The sequence below is a fragment of the Geotrypetes seraphini genome, chromosome 12, assembly GCF_902459505.1.
Source record: "Geotrypetes seraphini chromosome 12, aGeoSer1.1, whole genome shotgun sequence".
NCBI lineage: Eukaryota > Metazoa > Chordata > Amphibia > Gymnophiona > Dermophiidae > Geotrypetes > Geotrypetes seraphini.
Genome location: NC_047095.1, coordinates 62519064 through 62544378, shown reverse-complemented (window position 1 = coordinate 62544378; position 25315 = coordinate 62519064). Strand labels below are relative to the sequence as shown.

General features: G+C 42.4%; 1 protein-coding gene across 4 annotated transcripts in view; it reads right to left on the bottom strand.

Annotated features, from left to right (window-relative positions):
* BEND5 (BEN domain containing 5) overlaps positions 1–25315 on the bottom strand; it is a 1015515-nt gene that overhangs the window by 427509 nt on the left and 562691 nt on the right. For all 4 annotated transcript variants that reach the window (XM_033915518.1, XM_033915519.1, XM_033915515.1 and 1 more), the window contains exon 4: positions 4511–4727. In XM_033915518.1, the coding sequence (XP_033771409.1) occupies positions 4511–4727 (217 nt within the window). The remainder of the gene's footprint in view (positions 1–4510; positions 4728–25315) is intronic.

The window sequence follows — 25315 nt, the reverse complement described above, 5'->3', positions numbered from 1 at the left end:
AACCACTTCCAGAATGGAAAGTCATTGTATTCAGCCTAAACCTTATAGGTAATATAGAGATGGCTAATGATTTATCTGTGCAGCACTCTACAGAAACAGAATTTTGACTTTTAACTAACCTCAACAGTTTCCAGAACGGGCTGTATCCTGCTTCCTGACCGACAAGGTACATGGATTCATCCCTTAGAAGGGAACAAAACTCATGTAAATACAAAGCCCATGGGAGACTTTTTGGCTTTGGATTATAGCCCCAAGCCATTCTCCCAGAACTATGATAGGGAACTGACCATCATTAATAACCTCCAAGCTGCAGCAGCTTTTTTACTGAGAAAAGTCCAGTACAGAACTGACATAATCACTGGTCAGGAGTGGGGAGCCAGCCTCAGAGCCTGCCAAGTAGCAAGACGAAGGGAAAGAGACAAGAGGTGCTAAATAAAAGAATCCAGCTGGAGAAGAGCTGAAACCAAGTAAAAAAATAAATCTCTATCATTCAGATTTCCCTCTGGAAAGACCCATCAATACAGTGAGACTGTAACTAACTTGTACATAATGCCAATACGGAAGAATGAAAAGAGCACATACTGTAATTTAAGTATGTTTAATGGAACATACAAGAGGGTAAATAGTTGAAAACTTTACGCCACTTTTGCTATCCGTCTCGCAGTTGGATTGCCTTATTGCTTGGGAGACAGAAAGTAGAGTCAGTGAATGCTGAGTCAGCTGGTCTTCTAGCTCTTCACTTAACCAGCTTAAATAAAAAGAAATGTGTGCAGCCCACGGATGCTCTACCCCCAAAAAGAGTATAATACGTAATTTCACTTTCTCTAATAACAGAATGGAGGCACATTTATGAAACTAGTAAGCCAAGATTTGCAAAGTGGAAAGAGTTATGCGTTATGCAACATACGTGCACTTTTGGGATTCAAGTGGTCCCAGAACTGAACCATTTAATAGTTTGCAAATCGCTTCCAAATAATGTTGACTTTGGGTTGGCAAATGGTATTGCCCTCATCCTGAGAGCATTGATTGGACATGTCCTTATGATATGATACTGCAAGCCACCGTTAATGAGAGGAGAAGGTGGACTGGAAGGAATTTTGTATCCTTCCGTATTTATGCCCTATGTGGCCATACCACTTGCACAGCCCTTGGTATGTGCAAACTTTCCTAGTTCTCCTCCCTCTCACTGCTTTTATATATATTATTGTAGTTCCATCTTCATCTTCACTTTGAACCCTTTTTCTTTAACTATCATTCATTTTCATTTCCCCCTTTTAAAATCATCATTGTAAACCACCCAGATGATGTTCTATGGGAAGTATATAAAGTCAGGAGTGATACCAGAGGACTGGAAAAGGACAGATGTGGTCCCTCTACACTAAAGTGGAAGTAAAGAAGAAGTAGGGAATTACAGGCCGGTAAGTCTGACTTCTGTGGTAGGCAACTTATTGGAGACAACGTGGATTCACTAGAGGTAGGTCTTGTCAGACAAATCTGATCAATATCTTTGACCAGGTGACCAGAGAATTGGGTAGAGGGAGCGTGCTAGATGTGGTATATTTAGATTTTAACAAAGCTTTTGACAGTGTTCCACACAGACATCTAATAAATAAACTGAGTGCCCTCAGGATGGGTCCCATAGTGACGGGCTGGGTCAGGAACTGGTTGAGGGGAAGGTGACATAGGGTAGTAGTCAATGGAGATCACTCTGAGGAAAGGGATGTTACCAGTGGTCTGCCTCAAGGTTCAGTTCTTGGGCCTGTTCTTTTTAACATTTTTGTGAACAATATTCTTGAAGGGCTGTCGGGTAAGATTTGCCTCTTTGTGGATGATACTTAAATCTGCAATAGAGTGGACACCCTGAATCGTGTGAATAACCTGAAGAAAGACCTGGTGAATCTATCTTGAAGCTAAGATTTAATGCTAAGAAATTCAAGGTCATGCATTTGGGCTGCAAAAACTCAAGGGAATGGTACAGTTTAGGGAGTGAAGTAATTTTATGCAAGAAAAAGGAGCGGGACTTGGATGCGATTGTATGTGATGATCTTAAGGTGGACAAACAGGTTGAAAAGGTGACGACGAAAGCTAGAAGGATGCTAGGATACATAGGAAAAGGTATGGCTAGTAGGAAAAAGGAGGTATTGATGCCCCTGTATAAGACTCTGGTGAGCCCTCATTTGGAATATTGTGTACAATTCTGGAGGCCGCACCTTCAAAAAGATATAAAAAGGATGGAGTTGGTCCAGAGGAAGGCTACTAAAATGGTGCGTGGTCTTCGTCATAAGGCGTATGGGGACAGACTTAAAGATCTCAATATGTATACTCTGGAGGAAAGGCGGGAGATGGGAGATATAATAAGAGATGTTTAAATACCTACATGGCATACATGCACGAGTTGAGTCTCTTTCATTTGAAAGGAAGTTCTGGAATGAGAGGGCATAGGGTGAAGTTAAGAGGTGATAGGTTCAGGAGTAATCTAAGGTAATACATTTTTTTACAGAAAGGGTGATAGATTCTTGAAACAGTCTCCAAGAAGAGGTGGTGGAGACAGAGATTGCGTCTGAATTTAAGAGAGCTTAGGCATGTGGGATCTCTTAGAAAGAGAAACAGATAATAGTTACTGCGGATGGGTAGACTGGATGGGACATTTGGCCTTCATCTGTCATCATGTTTTTATGTTTCTTGAATAAATCTGAAACCTTGTTTTGCCTCTTTTTCTCTAAGTAAATTTTGTGCAGGCAATGATTTGTCTGCAAAAAGTTTACCTGTTCAGTAAGGGGAGGGCGGTGAAATTTTAACCCTACAGATTTTGTCCATCTAATTCTCAAAGTTAATCAGGCAATGGCACAGAAAAGATACCAACAACCATGAGGGCCATGCCATAAGATCTTTATGGCACTTTGAGATCAAGTTTATTAGGATTTGATATACCGCTTATCAAGGTTATCTAAGCGGTTTTTACAATCAGGTACTCAAGCATTTTCCCTCTCTGTCCCGGTGGGCTCACAATCTATGTAATGTACCTGGGGCTATGGAGGATTAAGTGACTTGCTCAGGGTCACAAGGAGCAGCGCGGGGTTTGAACCCACAACCCCAGGGTGCTGAGGCTGTAGATCCAACCACTGCGCCACACACTCCTCCAATGTTTAGTTAAAACTTTAGATACTTTTGTTACCCACCCAATGTTATCTTCCTTTCTTTCATGGTATTCTGACACAATACATATATAGCATAACTAGTCTTTAAGCCCGTTACATTAACGGGTGCTAAAATAGAAGTGTCTGTCTTTCTTTCTGTCTCTCTGTCTCCTTAGCCGCTGTCTGTCTGTCTGTTTGTCATTCTTTCTGTCTGTGTCTCTCCCTGGCCCCTTGTCTGTCTGTCTTTCTTTCTGTCTGTCTCGCTGTCTCTCTCCCTGGCCCCCTGCCTATCTCTCTGTGGCCCTCCGAGCAAACCAAGATTGCTGCCTGCCCCCCAGCACACCTCTCTCCCCAAAGCAGCCTATTTTCCCTCTCCCCCTCCACTTCCCTGTGCAGCAGTAGCAGCCGGACGCCTCGCAGCACCTTGAAGAGCACCCTCCTGCCGTTGCTCTCACCGCTGCACGCGCCACAAGCCACCGCATGCCGCAAATGGAACACGGCACGGAAGCACAAATCACGATGGCAGGGATCACGCCGTTTCAACTGCGCATGCGCGGGTAAGGGTTTTATTATAGAGGATGTACTTACACCACCTTTCTTAACTCAATGAGAATCTACAGTATATGTAACACCTCACCAACTGCACATTAATTCATCTTTTAACTAACATAGAACTATACACTGTAACTAAAAGTAATTGTCTGTATGGGGAGCAGCAATCTGAAGATAGGTTAATGTCACTAATGCTTCCAAATCAAATGTATCCCATCCCATCAACATTTCTATTCATAAAAGAAGAAAACACTATGGGCTCCTTTTACTAGCCGCGTTAGGGATTAGCACAGGCTAAATTGCCATGCGCGCTAGACCTTAATGCCATCATTGAGCTGGCGTTAGTTCTAGCTGCATAGCGCGGGTTTAGCGCACGCTAAAAACGCTAACGCAGCTTAGTAAAAGGAGCCCTATGTAAGTATACAGATTCCAAAAATGGATCAGCCGCAGACTGCTCAACATAATATCATATGTACTTATGACAGGAAAATATTTGCTCAAAAATAACAAGAGAAGATCTGTGCATATTGTGAGCTGAAAATCCAAGACACTTTGACAAAGTCGATTTTGAATCGGACCGAAGCACATTCACAACTCAAACTCGCTTACTTTGCAAAGGGTTGTAGTGTGGCAACAGAGCAATTGAGTCAACACATCCACTCTATTGGGGGAAGTGGGGAGTCATCATTCAAGCAGAATAGCTCAGGGTACACATGGGCACATTCACCTGATTGGGCCAGGAACTCTATAGAATATTGAAGGGGGGGAAGATGGCTGTACTCACACATGCAGAATTACAGTCTTGTTTAGTTCTCACTCACCACACTGAGTCCTAGTAATTCTCTGCCCACAAACTCCATATTTTTCTTCTCCAAGTTGTCCAGATAATGCTGAAGTCGAGTGTAAGTATACGGGTAACAGTATGCAAACTGGTAAATGTCATCCTCCCGATCAAAGCAAAAGGCAAAGGACATCACATAGTTTTTTCTATGGTCTGGGCAGCGGTAATAATACACATTTTTAGCTGGCAGTCGTTGCCTGAAACAAAAATTTCAAACAATCAGAAATTCTCAAAACTAAAATAATCAAGTTCTTTAGCATTTACATTTATTGATGAAAGAAGGTAAATAAAATTGGGGATTCATTTCAAAAAGGTTAAAATCATACATCAATGCTACCTCTCTTAAAGATCTCTCCAGAAGCAGAGAAAAGGAAAATATGGAGCTCATAATCAAACGTTTAAAAAGTCCAATAACCAGCCTAAGTCGGCACTTGGTTATCCTAATAGCAGAGACGTCCAAGTATTGATAATCAAAACCAACTTTCTGGACCTGCAGCAGCACTTCTAAGCTGCTGTGCATCCAGAGAGCAAGGGGTCGTGTTGGGAGGTGTGTTACGGGCAAGAATCGGATGGGCGTCAATCTGGACATACCCCAACCATAATCAAAACTTTCCTAGAGGGAACTTAGATGCCAGAGTGGCGTCTAAGTTCCACAAAGGTGCCCAAACTGACAAGACCACTGCATGATTTAAGGCATGACCCCCCCTTACTCCCCCAATGGTCACAATCCCTTCCCACCACCCAAAGAGTGAACCCCCTTTCCCCCCAAACTGGTAGGCTTCCAATCAGCTGAACCAGTTTCAGGGGATTCCTGGCTGCTCAACAGATGGGGATTCCCCCTGTCAGGATCAGCTGAGCCACAGTACCCTACACCCCTCCCCCCTGATATCCCATACTTCCTCCAATATCTACGTCCCCCCCAAATTCCTGGGCCCCCTCCCACATTCCCAGAAGCCCCCCATACCTTTGGAAGAGCAAACGGTAGGAGGGAAGCTCACTCCCTCCTGCCTAAAGGACCGCAGGCTGCAATGACCGGGACTTCCCCCTCCCACTGCATCCTGTCTTCCCTCCTTTCCTCTCAGCCCATAATGTTTAGAAGGGCATGTGGCATCAGGATCCGCAATCAATTTGGGCATAAGGACTTAATCAATTGAAATGAGGTATAAATCCTTGTGTGCAAGTTGGGATCGGATTGTACTATTTTATAACACTGCATACATCTTAAGGAAATGCCCTTGACTTGCCCCGTCCCTCATTTGCAGATTCACACAGAAACACATAGGCACTATTATATAAATGGGCGTGTAACTGTGTTTTTGTGCAGATTTGTCATTTCTGCCCCGATTGGCACCTTACATCCATTATAATACTTTTCCATGCCATAAACTCAGAGTGGCCATTACACTTAACATTAGGCACCAAGGGCCTGATTCTGTATAGGACACCTGGTCACAGCAGCCGCCTAAACGGCTTTTGAGAATCGCACTCGGGCATCCTATATAGAATCGAGTCTGTCCTAACGGACAGACACCTAACCACCCTGATTCTCTAACCAACATCCATGTCACAGACACCATTTAGAGAATTGTGTTATCGCTGCGCTGATCACAGCAAGGAAACCTCCCTGCCGTGATCAGCTAAGCAGGGAACCCCCAATCCACCCCAAAGTCAACCGGAAATAAAGATGCCCATGCTCTCCTGCCAGCACTCCCCCAATATCCCTGGCAGGAGGGGCTTTAGGCACTTGGGCAAACTGGCATTTTAGGCCTCCTTCCCAGTACATTCTGGGATGCACTGGGAGTGGCCTAAGACTCAGAGTGGCTAGATACCTAAAACCACTCCCATGGGGAGGAGGGAGTGGGCATCTCTCTTGCTGAGGATTGTTTCGCGGTTTGCGGCAGGAGGGAGTGGGCATCCTTCCTGCCAGCTGAATTGTGGTGAGAGTCGGGGGTTCCTTGCCGTGGCCGCTAAGCTGATCGCAGCAGGGCGATTTCCTTGCCGCGATCAGTTTAGTGGCCGTGCCTATTTGAAATGTAGGCCAGGATTTCAAAGGCCTACATTTCAGGTGCTTATCGCAGCCCTAGGTAGATGCCTAGGGCCACTTAAGCTCGTCCAAGGTGAAACCACGCCTGGGTGAAACCATGCCCATGCCAAGGCTTGGGCGAGCTTAAGCATCCCTAAGCATCTCCCTCAACCAAGACAGACATCTACAGTGTAGGCGGCCTGCCTCAGGTTGTATTTTTTTTTAGAAAACATGCATCCCACTTGGCTGGTTAGACAGCGGTAGGATGCCTACTGCTGCCTACAATCAGGACGCCATTTATAGAATTTGGACCCAAATATATAATTCTCTCATATGTGCATAAATGGGAGTTTCACCCATGTATATACCTCCAATGCAAATATATTCAAATCGGGATCGGGATCTTCAGAGTCAGATAACCTGCTATCTACCGCTGAACATTGGTGAATAGCCAGCTATATGCTATCTAGATGGCTGGGAGCCGTTTCTTACCATCTAAATAGCTCTGAATATCGGGTATATTCAGCCTGACAGATGGACCCATCTATGAATATAAAAAGTAATTTATAACAGACTGCCTAATGTACAGCAGGCACATACTTTCCCTTTGAAATTTAACCCATTGATAGCAGTGAATGCAAATTTTCTGGCGTATATTGTATCCTCTGAAGCAACCCGCTCTACTCTGTAACACCTCTGGACATGTCCAGAAATCCTCTTCTGTAATCCGCCTTGAACCTCAAGGTAATGGCGGAATAAAAATCACTAATGTAATGTAATGAATGCATATTTTAGAAAGTCAGCGTGTAAACTCATCCCCATTCTCATCACTTTTCCCAGGAATATTTCCACTTAGGTAAGATAACGTTATGCATATACAAAATGCTCCATCCTTACCTTTTTTGCTTGCTTCTTACTTGTTAGTCAAAAATAAAAATCAGCTGGCTGTGGGCTCATATTTAATGCCAGACCTTGTTGGGCACCAGCATTTAATATCCAGATCAGCCTGTACCTGCGTAACTGTCAGTTCTGCCCCAATGCCACCCACAGACCATCATAACACTAACCACATAGTGCTGTGGCAGTAGGAGGGGATGTTCAGCGGTACTGTGTGGTCAACTGGCACTGAAAATCAAGGGATAGCCCACATATCAAGTTTTAATCACCGTCGGAAATCAAGTTCTATGTTTCCTTCATTGTTAACTAGGGGCTCCTTTTACAAAGGTGCGCTAGTGTTTTTAGCGCACGCACACGATTAGTGCGCACTATAGTGCACGCTAGCCAAAAAACTACTGCCTGCTTAAAAGGAGGCGGTAGCGGCTAGCGTGTGCTGAAACCGCTAGCGCACCTTTGTAAAACTAAACTAAACTAAACCTTAGGTTTGTATACCGTGCCATCTCCGCGAGCGTAGAGCTCGGCACGGTTTACAGAGTTAGGATAGAAAGGAACTACAATGAAGGGTTATAAGAGAGGAACTAAGAAGATAGAGAGGGACAAGGGTACCAGAGAGCGGGAGGTGATTAGATTTTTGAAAAGAGCCAAGTTTTCAAGTGTTTGCGGAAGGGTTGGAGGGAGCTTGAATTTCTGAGCGGGAATGTGAGGTTGTTCCAGAGTTCTGTGGTTTGGTTCTAAAGGGGAGGGATGTTCCAAGTTTTCCTGCGCGGGATATACCTTTTGTAGAGGGGAATGATAGTTTCAGTTTTTGGGAGGGTCTGGTGGAGTCGGGGTTTGAGGAGTTCCAAAAAAGTGGGATGACAGGAGGAAGGATGCCATGTAGGATCTAAAAGGAGCCCTATGTCAGATTTTTTTTTTTTTTCTTAAATGGGGGATAGTATATCAAATAACCAAATAGAATTTGATCCCTGAATGAAAATAAATACATGGAAATAATTTTCTTCTTCGCAAATCCTCACAATTTCTTCTTTCCGTTCATCTCCAACTTGGGCTCTGCTCAGGTGTAATTATATGTGAGTGAAATCTGCTAGAATATGTTCTGTCTCAACTACTGTGTGGGTTGAACGCAAGAATATTTATCAGATGGACCTGCATGGATTTCAAAATGAACCTCCATATATATCTCATCCCCATGTGTTTTCAAGCAGCGGGTTTTTTTTCAATGGCTCTCCGCATATCAGTTTTTCCACGTATCTACTACCATAGGACTTTCGAGGACCCCTGAAGAAGACTTTTTGGTCGAAGCGCGGACTGTGTTGGGTCCTCCGCTTTCAGCGGACTAGGGGCTCCTTTTACAAAGGTGTGCTAGCGTTTTTAATGCGCGTACCGGATTAGAGCGTGCTCTAGCGTGCGCTAGCCGAAAATCTACCACCTGCTCAAAAGGAGGCGGTAGCGGCTAGCACGCATGGTAAATTAGTGTGCGCTATTCTGCACATTAAGGCCTTAGCGCAGCTTTGTAAAAGGAGCCCAAGGTCTTTTAGGCTTTAATGTGGCTTATTTTATCTTTACATGGATTATTTAATTGTATTTTGGGAATTTTGATATTTTCAATAAAGTCCATTCCAGGAATATCGTCACTCCACAGTGTTTTTTGGTTTCTCTTGAATTTTTTTCTCTGTGGATCTCTTGGGGTCAATTTTCTTTGGTTTTGGTTTCATGCTATTGGCCAAAGAAGGAAGCACAATTTTTAGTTTACCAAATTTCTTTGAAAATCGTTCTCCATATGTGTAGAAATAAATATTTGATTAAAAAAAAACCCAAACAAACCACTAAATCATCTGTTTTCTGCAAATGCCTTTCTCCTCCCTGATAACACGGATCTACTAAAAGGCCACTGTCAAAATGAAAATGATTTTGCATTCAATTCAAAGAATAAAAACAGGAAAGCTGTCAGATTTTCAAAAAGCACTAGTGAGAAAAATAAGCCAAACTAAAATGCCACAAGCCATCTGTATACAGTCCCTCAACCTGAGACATTCCTAAAGTATCTTATTTCCATTACTCACTCTCACTCTGGAGTCTTATAGGACATCCTTCATTTGAGCTCAAATCAGGCAGATGATATGCTGGTGGCTGAAATTAACTCCCAGTCCGCAAAGCATAATGCCAATTTAAACTGTTTATGCCCCCAAATTGTTCAACTTGATTTCAAATTGGCATAAAGGGAAATAAGAGAGGGCAAACTTAAAATCAGGCATTGCATCCAGCTAGTTTGTGGAAAAGTTAAGTGACCTCAATCAAGGTCACTTTGCTGACTGGTAGCAGATGAGCTTGACTTTTCGGTTTCTTAGACAAATTGCATTGGTGGTCACTTTTCAGCAAGTCTAATACAACTTCTGTTAATAGGCGCACCGTACTAAAGGACTTTTTACATTCTGTTCATCTCTCCTTTCATTACAGAAGCTCAACATCTGCTTTATTATCCACTTTGATACTTACTTTTCGCTTCCATTTGGCTATTATGGCCAATTCTAATGTCTAGGACATCTGGTATTGACATTTTGCTATCTGACATGCAGCACAGAGGCAGGATGCATCCTCCCTTTCCAGGTTTTAAACGCATTCTCTCAGGGCACAAAGTGCCTGGATTCTTAATTCATACCATATCTCCCCCCAATAATTATAATAGTAATTTATTTTCATCTCTCTTAGCATCTATCATTGTGAGTTGTGTTTAGATACCACCAACACATTTTTACACAGAGCAGTCAAATCTGATTCTGATCTGCAGATCCTGATGATGTCTGCGAATTAAAAAAAGGGAAGAGACCGAGACGGCGAGAGAGCTAGTACTGGTTATCACCAGCTGAGCTTCTGATAACAAGAAGGCATTGCTCAGTTCTTGAATTAACCTTTTTGTCCTAGACACTCTCAATTGTTTACTCCCTTCTCGATCTCTCTCTCCCCCTCTCTTTTTTGTTCTATGCCTTCTGGAAAAGAACACCCACACACTGTGACAGCAGCTGCTCCTATTAATTTAAAGCCATTACAAAAATTAAAATTAAACCCAATTACTTTGGCTGGTTTATAACCAGGGAACGGCTTAGTGTGATTGTTCCCTCTGGTTATGGACAAAAACAATATTCTTACCTATGGGCAGCTGCCAGCGGAATACTAATGTATCCCCGCTCGGGCAGGGGCAGGCGCAAAATGCACAGTTAAACTGGATTCCCGAGCCGAGAAAATATCGGATCAGAAATCTGTAGAAATGCACTGACTTCATATGTCACAGAGCAGGACAGTTCATGCCTTCAGCCAGGGATCAAGCTGCTCAAGAAAAACAGAAAAGCAAGAATAGAGCATTCATATTTGCCATTCTGTTTTCAGGCCGATCATTCATGAGCACAGATGAGCTGCGTTAATTGACACCGTCTCATCATCTCAAAATGATTATTTTAAGCAGTGACTGGCCATGATTATATTAACTATTTTTACTAGGGATTTTTATTTTTTAGAAATGTGTTTAATATTTTGTTGTTCCTTCTGTTATACTATATTAGATAGAAGCTTTTTCATAGCAGTCTTCTTACTGAATGATTCAAAGAACAAAATAATGATAATGATATTGATTACAGACAGGCTAAACATCATAGAGCAATAATGGGATTTCTATATAACCACAGAAATTAAGCTTGTTTGCTGACATCAGTCGTCATGCGATACTGTACTTCACTTAAAAGCAGTGCAAGCTGCAAACATCTTGTCTAAGGGAGAACACTAATCCCTTCATCCTATGATAATGAGTGCATCATTTTATAATGAGCACTAGATCCTCTAAATGGTGCCTACAAATAAGCGTCAAAAAATAGTGTATAGAGTTATTCTCTAAACAGGGCCGGATTAAAGGGCAGGAGGCACGTGCCTAGGGCCTGGAATTGTCAGGGGTCCCAGGACCGGCGTTAGGAGGAAGCAAACAGGGCAGCTGCCCTGGACCCAACAGATCCAAGGGGCCCTGCGGTCTGAACTTCTTTATTAAACACATAAATTTTCCTTTTCGGAGACAGGCAGTGATTGGCTGGCCCGGAACTTCCTCTCTGATGTCAGAATTGACGTAGAGGGGGAAGGCTTGTGGACCTGCTGCATTGGTTAAGCAGGGAGAAATCTACTGTGGTGGCTTGGCAAAACCAGCAGCAGCGACGGGGGGCAGACAGAGAGAGAGAATGAAAGAAAGGAGAGAGAACACGGAGAGAGAAGGAAAGAAAGAGGGGGCATGGAGAGAGAAAGAAATAAAGGGGGCAGGGAGAGAAAGAATGGGAGGCGGCAGGGAGAGAGAAAGAAAGGAGAGGGGACAGGGAGAGAAGAAGAAAAAGTTTAAAGTTGGGGGAGGGAATACTCATGAAAAAGTTGGACTCATGGAGGGACACTACTCCTGACACGCCCCATTTAGCTCTGGTCGTTCAGCGGCACTGTGAAGGCCTAGGTCGTTTATAAATACGTCCAAAACCTGGTTTCAGTATCGGCACTTGGACATTTTTGACTGATGATCATCCAAGTGCCGACTTAGGCCGGTTTTTGGACATTTTTCTGTTTCGATTAAGAGCCCCTCAGGCTGTTAGCATGCAAAGTGTTATAGAATACCTCCAATTATTACTCCTGGTAGAATTCTGCATGTGCAAGATAGCGGTTCACATACACAGTCAGGTCTAAGCTGGCATAGGAAGAGAAAGTGACCTGTTGAGCAGCGATTCACTTCCTCCTCTACTTTGCACGTCTGCACTGAATTCTGTACAGCATGTGCAGAGTTCTAAGCATCCTGAAAGGGTGAAGAATTCTGCACAAATTTTGCACTTTTAGAGTGCCGCCAGGAGTAAATTATGCATATATGTTAATTGATAAAATAGTTGTTCATTGACACTAACAACCAATTATCAATGATATCTAGCATTAATTAATTAAACTCTACTATCCTACTTGCATGGCTGTATGGGTTGGAGGTTTTACAAGTTGGAGCACTATCCCAGCTCCGTCATACTGGAAAACCATCGCTTGACAATTAATCTAGGCACGACCAAGGCCTTGATTGTTTCTCGTGATTCTCGTGCAATGGCCAACCACAATTCTGCTAGATGATGTCACTGTTTTCCTCAAGTCCGAATGTAGATATCATGATGAAAAACTCAACACTCCATTTACTAAGCAATCAAATGTGAGGAATATAGAATGTACTGTTGATTTTTTAAAAATAAAATTAGAGTTTTGCTATGCATGTGCCTTCTTCTAAGCTTTTCTAAGTACCGTACTATGTTTCAAGCAATAATCACTCCTTGCTTTCATTTCTATCGTATTGTTTTGATCGGGCTGTCAGCATCTATGTTAAAAGCTTTGCAACTCGCAAAGAAAGCAGCAGTCTGTGTATTGTTGAATAAGACTTATTTTGATCATATTACACTGTCTCTAATAGAGCTGCATTGGTTACCAATAAAATTACACATTAAATATTAAATTGCAGTGATGGTGTTTAAACTGTAGCATGGTATATCAGCAGATTTTTTTTTAGCATCCTTGCTACAGCCTTATAGCGCAGTATTTAAACACTTTTGTAGTTCCCTCTGTAAAGCCGGCTTGTAGGCAAATAATTGACAGAAAGAGGTGTGTTCTGTATGGAATTCTCTGCCACCTTAGAGCAATCATAGATTTGTGTTTCATTTGAAAGTAGATTAGGCCATTCTTTTTCATTTAAACTTATTTATGATGTTTACATGGATATTTTATTTCTGGTCTATGCCTTGATTGTTATTGGTCAGTGAAAGTAGTTTTTACGATTGGTTTTATGTTCATTTTATTGTAATGTTTGTTTATGGGTGCATGAAAGTGATTTACATTATTCAAGAAAGCTTGGGATAAGTACATGTGGAGGGGCATTTTTGACAGTGTGTCTAAGTTTGCCACAAGATGTCCAAAAGTTGGGGTGGGGAAAATATCCATTTTCGAAATGGCTAGATGTCAATTTTTTTTTTTAATGACCTATTTGGATGTCTTGGCCCTTAGGTCATCTAACCTTTTGGGCTATTTTTGAATACAAAAATGTTCATGTTCAAAATGTCCAAATCAAGCTCATTGGGACATGGGAAGGACCAGCATCTTAATGGACAGGCCATAGACATCCCAACATAGCAGAGATGCACCTTAGAGGGCGCTGCATCAAACTTCACATAAAGGGTACCAGATACATAGTATTTCACCAGAACCTCCCAAACTCCCCCCAAACCTGCTATACCCACCTTATTACATTACATTATATTACATTGTTATTTATATACCGCAGAACCTTCCAGTTCTTTGCAGTTTACAGCTAGGGGTTAACGCGTGCGACTTTTCATCACGCGTTAACCCCTGCGCTGGCCAAAATCTACTGCCTGCTATTACACGCGTTAAACCGCTAGCGCGGCTTGATAAAAGGAACCCTGAGTCTCAAAGGAAATACTGATTAACAAGTTATCTGGTTCTGATTTTATAAAAATTTCACATAAAAGATGTGTTTTCGGAAGTTTTCAAAAATGTTTGTAAGACACAGCATTAACTAATAGCTGGCTAAGTTCCTTGTCTCTAATTGCTGCCTGAAAAGAGAGTAGCTTATCAAAGTATCTTTTGTAGCGACAATTCTTAACAGGTTTCAAGTTTTATTAAAATTTGTTGTGCATGCAATGTCAAATATTTCAAAGTGTATTACAAGTTAAAAAAATTGGGGGAAAGCCATGAGACATTTTGCTACAAAATAATAATATATATACGTACAAATTTGGTATCGATACAGAAGGAGAGGGGGGAAGAACTATAATCGTTAAAGAAAATGGAGAAACACTTATGGGTAACACATCAGGGGAAGCAAAAAGTGAGAATAAAGAAGGAGAGAAGAACAAATTTTTGAGTCCTATAAATGAGGACTAAATAAAACTGGGTATTAAGATATAAAATATAAGATTTTAACCGTAAACTGGATATCTTGTCTATGTCTCAAATGCATCCTTGTACAGGAAACTTTTAAAAAAAACCTTTGAATTTTTCTAATGAGGTTTTGCCACACAAATAATTTGGTAGATTATTCCAGAGCGGAGGAGCTATAACCGAAAAAATAGTGGATCTCCTAGTGCCTATTACTTAAGGAGGGAATGGTCAGAGTACATTGGGTGCAGGCATTACCTATATGGCAGTACAGTAGGTTCTGGGTGGGTTTTGGTGGTTAGAGTAGCTTATGGGCCTGGGTCCTTCTCTCTATGGTTCACTAGCCCATCCACCAGGCTACTTAAGATACCTGTGTGCTGTTCTACAAGGCTTTCCCATACCAGAGACAGAACATAAGAACATAAGAAGTTGCTTCCACTGAGGCAGACCAGAGGTCCATCTCGCCCAGCGGTCCGCTCCCGCGGCGGCCCATCAGGCCTATTGCCTGCGCAGTGGTCCCTGACTATTTCTATAGCTTACCTCTTACTTCCCCCTTAATGAGGACAAATGCTTACTCCTGAGACCATTTCTCCAGAATTCAAGTAACCGCAAGCATTTCAGAGGAAATTGATTTGATTTATTGACTTACTATTCCTCTTAGCGCAATAGTATTAAAGCAATCAAATGTCAAGTTGCATTCTGGCAATATCATTTTCTTTTAATTTTAAATCACTGGATTTTAGGATCAGATCAACAAAAAAGTAAGCAGCATATATCCTCTGAAATAGAATTTTAAATTGAATACCTGTCGAAACACTACTGCAGTCCAAATGGGCTAAGAAAAAAAAAAAGCCTACTCTAGGTAAATAGGTAATGTATTTATAAAAGGAAAACACAGGTATGTACTGTTTCACTTGTACATTTTTGGTGGGTGGGAGAGGGTCAGTGACCACTAGTGGAATGTGTGTGTGTGTGGGGGGGGGGGGGCATACTTTCATCTCTGCAGTGCTCATCTGATCAGTTTGGTTACATTTTTAGTCCTCCTTTGCTTTTAAAACAGGTCTAACTCCAAACATCTATTCTATATGATGTCCTGGACATCTTGAAAAAGGTCTGAATTATCCCTGCAAGAGGTCAAAGTGCTAAGCTCACCCAAATCCTACCCAAAACACACCTCTTACATGCACCTTTAATATTTAGACATCCTGGAGGGCACATGCCCTGCAAAATGTCTAAAAAATGAGTTTTGAAAATCAACACTTGGATGTTTTGACGATTAAAACGTCCAAGTGCAGGTTTATGTCGTTTTTTTGGACCTTCTCTAAGGGAGAAGAAGGGATTGTAGAAGGCATAGTTGCATAGGTGCAAAACTGAATGGAAATTATCCCTCCGTGGACATAGTTAAAGAGTAGGCCATTTGGTCTTTATCCGTTTTCATTATTCTCTGTTTCTATTTTAGTAGGGTTTTTTTAAAAAATAAGTTCTTTATTTGGAAACTGCCTAGAAATTTAGAATAGCAGTATAGAAACTAAATATATATATAAACCACAAATATTGAGTGTCTTCACTGCACTTACCATTCATAGTACATAACTGGATAGCAGCATCTTATAATAGCAGCTTCTATCCCCAAAGACTTACCATCAAGGTATTCTTAGCATCTAATTACAGTTGAGTACGGTGAGATATAAGAAGGTGAAACTACTTGTCGACACAACAGTCAGAGGCACAGCTAGAACTTGAACTTTGAAAAGACTTTGACTTGGTTCTCACCATGGTAGCAATTAAGAAACTCATTTTCAGTTATTTCTTTGGTAAAGTAATGTGTTTACAGAGTTGCTCCTGGGGCTGGGGGTGGGGTGGGGAAAATCTGTCACATATTTGAATGCTTTTGAAAATTCAAACATATGCACTTTTTTTTAAAAAAATTTGTGCATACAAACTAGCAGCTATAAATATGTGCACTGAGTTTTCCTGGGGTAATTTATAAAACAACCACCCGCACTTATGCTTTGAAAATACTCACATGGCAAAGTCTGCATAGTGAAAAGCATACATGTCATTTTTTTTTTTTCTAATAGAAACATAGAAGATGACGGCAGAAAAGGGCTACAGCCCATCAAGTCTGCCCACTCTGCTTACCCACCCCCTGTCTATGCCCTAATGTGGGCAGTTATAAAATAACTCTCAAAAGAAAAAGCTATTTTACCTAGTTTAGGGACCCCGGTATTAAAGTGCATTACGTAGCTGTTCTTCATATTATTACTTCTCTTTTGTTGTACAAGATTGGATAAGTTTACAGTAAACGTATTTGAACAACAAAAAAAGTACTTTAGGCAATACATGAATTAGCACATGCTTTACCACACAAGCACAGCAACTGTTAGCATGGTAGCATTAGTTGCAGAATACTTTGCAGGGGTGGGAACAGAGCATGACATTAGATCAGGGGTAGGGAACTCCGGTCCTCGAGAGCTGTATTGCAGTCGGGTTTTCAGGATTTCCCCAATGAATATGCATGAGATCTATGTGCATGCACTGCTTTCAATGCATATTCATTGGGGAAATCCTGAAAACCCGACTGGAATACGGCTCTCGAGGACCGGAGTTCCCTACTCCTGCTCTAGGGTATACATCAGGGGTAGGGAACTCCGGTCCTCGAGAGCTGTATTCCAGTCGGGTTTTCAGGATTTCCCCAATGAATATGCATGAGATCTATGTGCATGCACTGCTTTCAATGCATATTCATTGGGGAAATCCTGAAAACCCGACTGGAATACGGCTCTCGAGGACCGGAGTTCCCTACTCCTGCTCTAGGGCAGTGTTTTTCAACCTTTTTTGGGCAAAGGCACACTTGTTTCATGAAAAAAATCACGAGGCACACCACCATTAGAAAATGTTAAAAAATTTAACTCTCTGCCTATATTGACTATATATAAAGTAATTCTCTTGAATAGGAATCAAATAAACACAAAGAAAGTATTTTATAATTACTTTATTATGAAATAAAAATTATAAAATACTTTATTCAGTGCGAAACCTGGGCCTGTTTGGCTGAACACAAAGCTGATATTCTGGCTGGAATCGAAGAAAGACACACACGTAGCTCTTCGTCAACAGCTCTCAGTCTCTCTCTGTATTTGGTTTTTATAGCATACAAAAATAGACAAATATACCCTCCATCCTTTTTATTAAACCACAATAGCAGTTTTTAGCGCAGGGAGCTGCGCTGAATGCCCAGCGCTGCTCTTGACGCTCATAGGCTCCCTGCGCTAAAAACCACTATTGCGGTTTAGTAAAAGGTGACCATATTGTAAAATATAGACAGCAGATATAAATTCAGAACTGTGCATAGTAAGTGAAGGGAAGTTTTCATCTCTGGGAATTTACCCAGTTAACTATTAAGTTATTTGGGCAAATTCCTTTGAAAACTGTGGTAATACTGCCTCCACTTTGCTAAATTTAAAATAAAATCATTTTTCCTACCTTGTCTGGTGATTTCTTGTTGCACTTTCTTCTTCTGACTGTGCATCCAATCTTTCTTCCCTTCTATCAGCCTGTATGCTTTCTCTCCTCCACACCTCATTCCCTCCCCCAACTTTTTCTTCCTCTCTCCCTGACCTTTCTTTCTTTTTTTCTGTTTCTCTTCTTTCCTTCTGTTTCCCTGCCTGCCCCCTTTCTTTCTTTCTCCCTGCCGTTCCCCAAGCCACTGCCGCTGCCATCGGGGAACAGGACCCACCAATGGATAACAGGCCCCAAAGCCGACGCCGACGCATGCTCTCCCTGACGTCAATTCTACAATCGGAGAGGAAGTTCCGCCCAGCCAGGCAGCGATTGGCTGGCCCGAACCAGGCAGCGATTGGCTGGCCCGAACTTCCTCTCCGACTGTAGAATTGACGTCGGGGAGAAGAAGACTTATCGGCTCCAAAGATTAGATCGCCAAGACAAAGTGAGTCCTGGGTGATCGACTCACTTTGCCTTGGCGAGCTACTGGCGCCCCTGCCTCGGGCCCCCTGTCAGCTCCGGGCCCGGCGGCCCTGCGGCACACCAGGCAACATCTCGCGGCACACTAGGGTATACATCAGGGGTAGGGAACTCCGGTCCTCGAGAGCTGTATTCCAGTCGGGTTTTCAGGATTTCCCCAATGAATATGCATGAGATCTATGTGCATGCACTGCTTTCAATGCATATTCATTGGGGAAATCCTGAAAACCCGACTGGAATACGGCTCTCGAGGACCAGAGTTCCCTACTCCTGCTCTAGGGTATACATCAGGGGTAGGGAACTCCGGTCCTCGAGAGCTGTATTCCAGTTGGGTTTTCAGGATTTCCCCAATGAATATACATGAGATCTATGTGCATGCACTGCTTTCAATACATATTCATTGGGGAAATCCTGAAAACCCGACTGGAATACGGCTCTCGAGGACCGGAGTTCCCTACCCCTGCATTAGATGGTCGGAGGTGTGGTTGACTGATACAGCTAGCACGTCCTAGTTGTCATAACTGATGTCAGTATGGCTGCAGCTACCACCACCTAAATAGGAGGTGGCAAGAAGTAGCATAGTGAGGGAAGGAGGTTGTCACCATGCGTCCCCCCACTTTTCCCCAGTGCTTGAGCCCCCACGTACCTCTTGAAATGTTCATCTTCCACCTGCTGCTCATGCCAGCCTTAGTTCCCTTCTGACGTCACATCTTGTTCCAGTGTCAGAAGGGAGCCAAGGCCAATGCAGTAGCAGGTGGAAGATGCTACTAGCGCCAGTGAACATTTAAAGAATACCTTGGGGGGGGGGGCAGAGCGGAGAAGAGGCACCCCTTTGAAGGCGGCACCCGGGGCGATCCACCACCCCCCTCACTACACCACTGGTGGTAAGTATAGCTGCACTACTGGCAATCCAGTAACATGGCCCCAACATGGCTCCAGTCTGCTTTCCCATTGCTCTGAGAATGAAAGATAATCGAGGGAGGTTACAAGGCAGAAAGTTTGCCTAGAGCATCTATTTCCTTTGCACCAGCCCTGGGCAAACATTTAAGCAGCCAAGAGTTTCTTTTTGAAAATGTGGGGCTATTAGTCCCTGTGAAATTTACACCAGTTTTGCAGCAGAGGCAAAGGGAAAGTCATGATTCTCACTCGGGGATTTCAAAGTGAAATCTCCATGTATGATGGCAGATAAAGACTCGTACGGCCCATGTAGTCTGCTCAAAAAGGCAGCCAAAGCGGAACCTGCCACTCTGTTATGATCAAATATTGGCATCACAAATAGGGTAGTCACACGATCATGGAAGGGTACTTTTAGAATTTTATCTGCAGCATTGGCACATTCATTGATTAAACCAGCAATCCAACAATGTTGCAAAGTAGCATTTTACTCGCTATCAGCCTTTAAAGTGTCTCCTCACTTGACCTCCCTGAGATACATCCATAGCACGTGATATGAATGATACACTAAAAATGCTTACTTGTTCTTGATCTATCCCTGATATTCTCATGTCACAGACCATAGAAGGCTGTCTGGCACTAGGAGGAATGAGCGCACCACTCTCCATACCCTCAATGTGGTGGCCACCGACTGGCCAACTCAGGCTCCTATGCAGTCATGGAACTGAAGAGGCTGGAGCTGGCGAGCCTACTGCCAGTGCACTGCCAGTGCCCGACAGTATGACGCAGGACCTACTCCTGCTGGAGCATTGGTCAAAGACTTGGCAACTAAGTTCCAATGCCAAAAAATGCAAGGTCACGCACCTTGGCGGCAAAAATCCATGCAGGACTTACACCCTAAATGGTGAGATCTTAGCAAGGACAATAGCGGAATGTGACTTGGGGGTGATCATTAGCGAAGCCATGAAGACTGCCAATCAAGTGGAGAAAGCTTCATCCAGGGCTAGACAAATCATGGGCTGTATCCGTAGAAGTTTCGTCAGCCGTAAGCCCAAGGTCATAATGCCGTTGTACAGATCCACGGTGAGACCCCACCTGGAATACTGTGTACAATTCTGGAGGCCGCATTATCAAAAAGATGTGCGGAGAGTTGAGTCGGTTCAGCGAATGGCCACCAGGATGGTCTCAGGTCTCAAGGATCTCCCGTATGAGGAACAACTAGGTAAGTTGCAGCTGTACTCACTCGAGGAACGCAGAGAGAGGGGAGACATGATCGAGACGTTCAAATATGTTATGGGCCGTATCGAGGTGGAAGAAGATCTCTTTTTTTCTTAAAGGACCCATGGAACAAGAGGGCATCCGTTGAAAATCAGGGGTGGGAAATTTCATGGCGACACCAGAAAATATTTCTTCACCGAAAGGGTGGTTGATCGCTGGAATAATCTTCCACAATAGGTAATTGAGGCAAGCAGCGTGCCAGATTTTAAGAAAAGATGGGATTGGCATTTGGGATCTCTTCATGGAGGTAGTTAGGGGGTGGGCCATTAGTGTGGGCAGACTAGATGGGCCGTGGCCCTTTTCTGCTGTCATGTTCTATGTTTCTATGAGTTGCCATTACGGCACACCCTACTCCAGTCCATCCAAATCTGTCTTTCCATAATCAGGACATAATCCTTAAAAGTCTTCCCTGTTTTGCCTTATTAAGGGGACAGAGTGTAGAAGTCCACCCAATACTTCTTCACAAATGGAATTGCCGTTTAAGCACTGACAAGTTGTGTTTTGATTTCAATCTTTTCCATTTAAAGGTCCTTTGTGTTTATCCCAGTCTTCAATCCTATCTATACTTGATTACTGCAATGTAGTATATCTGGGATCTAACAATAATTCAAAATATGAGCACATTAGCCCTTATTATCAGCAGCTACATTGCTTGCGTTCGAGGCTAGGGTTTTGTTCAAATTTGCATGTATCTGCTTTAAAACATTGTTCGGTTTGGCTCCAGGTTACCAATCCTCGCATTTTGAATTAATTTCTTTGCCTATCTGACATTAAACATTGTCGCTATAAAAGATTTTTAGATAAAATGTTTGCATTTCAGGCAAGCAAATTGAACAATTGGTTAAGTGAAATTATTTCTCAGGCGCAGACTTATTATACTTTTGGAAAATCAATGAAAACGTATCTCTGAGAAAAATTTGTAAACTAATATTTCAATTATGTCTTGTATTTCCCTAAAAATGTACTATCACTTATTGTTCAGTCTCTCTTTGATGTGTACCGTCTAGAACTAAGTGGTGTGGCGGTATACAAAAATAATGTTATTATTATTATTTTTGTATCTAGCACCTCCTACAGGAGGGCATTCTAGGCACCCCCCCCCCCCCCCCACACACACACACACACTCTCTCTGTGAAAAAGTACTTCCTAATGTTCTCTCTAGGTCTGTAATCTCTATTTCTACTGTCCCCCATCTCTGGGAAAAAGTGATATGCATATTGATGCCTTTTATATATTTAAACATCTGTATCATATCTTCCCCATCCTTCCTCTAGGTTAAACAATCCTCTTCTCATACATCTTTTGGTGCAAACTCCATACCATTTTTGTCACTTTTCTCTGGACGTTTCAAGTCCTTAGCTAGATACGTCCTCTAAAACTGAACACTCCAAGTGGGCCTCACCAATAACTTGCATAGAGGCATTAACACCTCTTTTCTTCTACCTCTCTCTGTGCAGCCTAGTATCCTTCTGGCTACAGCCACTGCCTTATCATATTGTTTTACTCATAGGCAGAGAAAAGCTTTTTTTGTTTGGGGAGGCCCAGAAGCTAGGATCCTATGGCACAACTCTCTCTCCAGCTCCCAGCTCCCCACTTACCTTCCCCGGTCTCTGTAATTTTAAATCTTCGGGCAGCTGCTGGACAGCATCAGTGAGAAGTCCTGCCTTGGAAGTCTTCATTCTGCAGTGACTTCCTGTTCCTGCATAGGTGGGATGCTGCAGAATGAAGGGTTCCGGGGTAGGCCTTCTCATTAATGCTGCAATTACAGCGGCCAGGAGGTAGGTGGGAGAGTAGAGCCATAACTGACTGCCAGTTTGGGGGGAGGCCATAGCTCCTGTGGCCTCCCCAGTTCTGATGCCTATGGTTTCACTGCCTTGAGAACTTCAGACACTCTGTCTTAACTATGCTTGTCAGTCTCTCACCCGTACCTCACACATCTCCTTTGAATTTCTATACCCCAAGTGCATCATTCTACACTTCTTTGCATTAAATTGAAATTGCCAGACCTTCGATCATTCTTCTAATTTTAGTTGATCACTTCTCAGGTTTACTACTGCCTCTGTGGGTCCACTCAGTTGGATATTTTAGTGTCTTCTGCAGAAAGGCAAACATTTCCTTCTAAAATGCCAGCATTGTTACTCATAAATGTATTAAATAGAACTGGTTTCCATACCAATCCCTGAGATTCTCCATTATTCACCTCCTTTTCCTCTGAATAAATTCATCACCACCCAATCCAGTTGATTACCTTGGGTGCCTAACTTCAGCCCGCTCAATTTATTTAGGAGCCTTCTCTGAGGACAAATATCAACACCTCTTTTCTTCTGCTAGTTATATCTACTGTACGTCTATGCAGGCTAACATCCTTCTTGCTATGGCCATCAGCTTGTCACAATATTTCGCTGCCTTAAGATCTTCAGATTATCACTCGCTCCTGGGCTGTGCTTATCAGCTCTCAATGCCCAAGTGAAAAACAGCCCTCATAAAGAGGGGTTAAATGATAAATTAAAACATTTATAAGAAAGCTATCTCAAAAAGAAATACATTTTCTTATTTAGCACATATTTTATTAGGCAAAAAAGCCAATACTAATATCATACATGTGTTTCATGATCCTCTTAAAAAAGGCTTCAGGCATATAAAGATTAATGAAAAGTTCCAAAATTTATTTTGATTTTCTGCAATAAGCTACCCAACAGTTTTCTGTTGTGTTATATGACCTTTCTGCCTAGCTAATGTTTTGCTATTGATTTTAATTACTCAGTTTTAATTTACTGTGTACCAACAAAAAAGCTGTTTACTCCTACTTGCCAAAACACTGTAGCCTCCTAGAGGAAAGCAAAATGAGAAAATGGTATATGTTGTACAGTTGCATGCTATTAATTAAAAAAGACCATAACGGATTCCCCTCTTGTAAATGTCACGAGTTCTGTGGCCATTAAACACATGTGGAGGGTAATTGTATAATGGAGCACCTTGGAGTAAGTAGAATGGCATTCTGTTATTATTTGAGGTGGCCAATGTTGGAACAGTTGATGAACCTTTGGTCTGACTCAGTATGGGGCAGTTCTTATGTTCTTAGAATATTAGTGTAAGTCAACTAACATACGAGGGGTCACTGAAAAGTGCTCAGTCCAACCAACAAAGTTGGGGTTGCGTCCATCAAGGGCTATACACTATCCCCCTCCCCCTTTTTATAAAACTGTGAAATCATTTTTTAGCGCAGTCCAGAGCGCTATACGCTCCTATAAGCGTCGTGAGCAGGGCAGAGCATTCAACGCGTCAGCCAGTGCTAAAAACACTTTTGCGGTTTTGTAAAAGGGTTGGGGGGGGGGAGTTAGTCCAATGATTTTCTACTTTTTTGTTCCTATTTTTCCAACAGAGCAAAAAAAGTGGAAAATCACTGGCCTAAGTGTAGTATAGCCCTCAATGGAGACTGTCCCAACTTTGCTGGTTGAGCTGAGAACTTTTTTGCGGCCCCTCGTACATCTACATTACAGTTGTGGATATTTATACCAGTGCTACAGCTGGTGTAAATGTCTTTGCCTTTATTTTGCAAGTCTGCAAGCAAGTTATAGTATTTCATAACCTACACTGTACTTGTTTGAGCTGTCCACATTCTGCCCATACTCTTCTGTTTATGTTTCTTTAAGATTTGATCTACCGCTCCTGCATTTTACTGACCTAAGTGGTTTACAATGTATCAAACTAAAATGAAATTAGGTACTTGAGAAAAACTACCCTATCTGTCCCAAAGACTCACAATCTAGCTAAAGTACCTGATTAAAATAAGAATATGTAATACATTTCCAAGATAAAAAAAAAAAATTGAAAGTAGAAATAATGAAAGAAGATAAAAAATAAAAAATAAAACAAAACATTAATACACTCATGGTAAAGTTATTTTCTTGAGGCCACAGCACATACGTTTATAAAGTTGATAAGCACTGTAAAAACGCTAAAGCAAGCTTGGTCCCTTTTTAAGGACACAGTCACCGAGGCGCAAAATCTATATATACCTCGTTATCAGCAAGGGATCCAAGAGGAAAAAGAACAAAGAGCCAGTGTGGCTCACTGTAGAGGTGAAGGAAGCGATCAGAGACAAGAAAACTTTGTTTAAGGAATGGAAAAGGTCAAGAACGAATGAAAACTGGAATAAGCACAAACAACAGCAATGCAGATGCCATAAGGCGGCAAAAGGGGCCAAAAGAGACTATGAGGAAAAAATAGCCAAGGAGGCGAAAAACTTCAAGCCGTTCTTTCGATATATTAAGGGAAAATGACCCGCGAAGGAAGCGGTGGGACCGTATGATGACCATGGAATAAAGGGAGTGCTAAAGGAGGACAAAGCAATCACTGACAAACTGAACACATTTTTTACATCTATATTTACCGCAGAGGATATACACAGCATACCGGAACCCATCAGGCTATGTACTGGAAACACAGACAGGAAACGGACCGGGTTAACGGTCAGTCTAGAAGAGGTGTGCAGGCAGATCGATAGGCTTAAGAGCGATAAATCCCTGGTACCTGATGGCATCCATCCAAGGGTCATCAAGGAACTGAAAGGCACTATAGCTGAACTACTTCAACTAATAGCCAATCGGGAAAGATTCCAGAAGACTGGAAGGGGGCGAATGTTACGCTGATCTTCAAAAAAGGTTCAAGGGGAGATCCGGGAAACTACAGACCGGTGAGTCTGACCTTGGTACCGGGAAAGATGGTAGAGACGCTGATAAAGGACCGCATCACTGATTACCTTGACA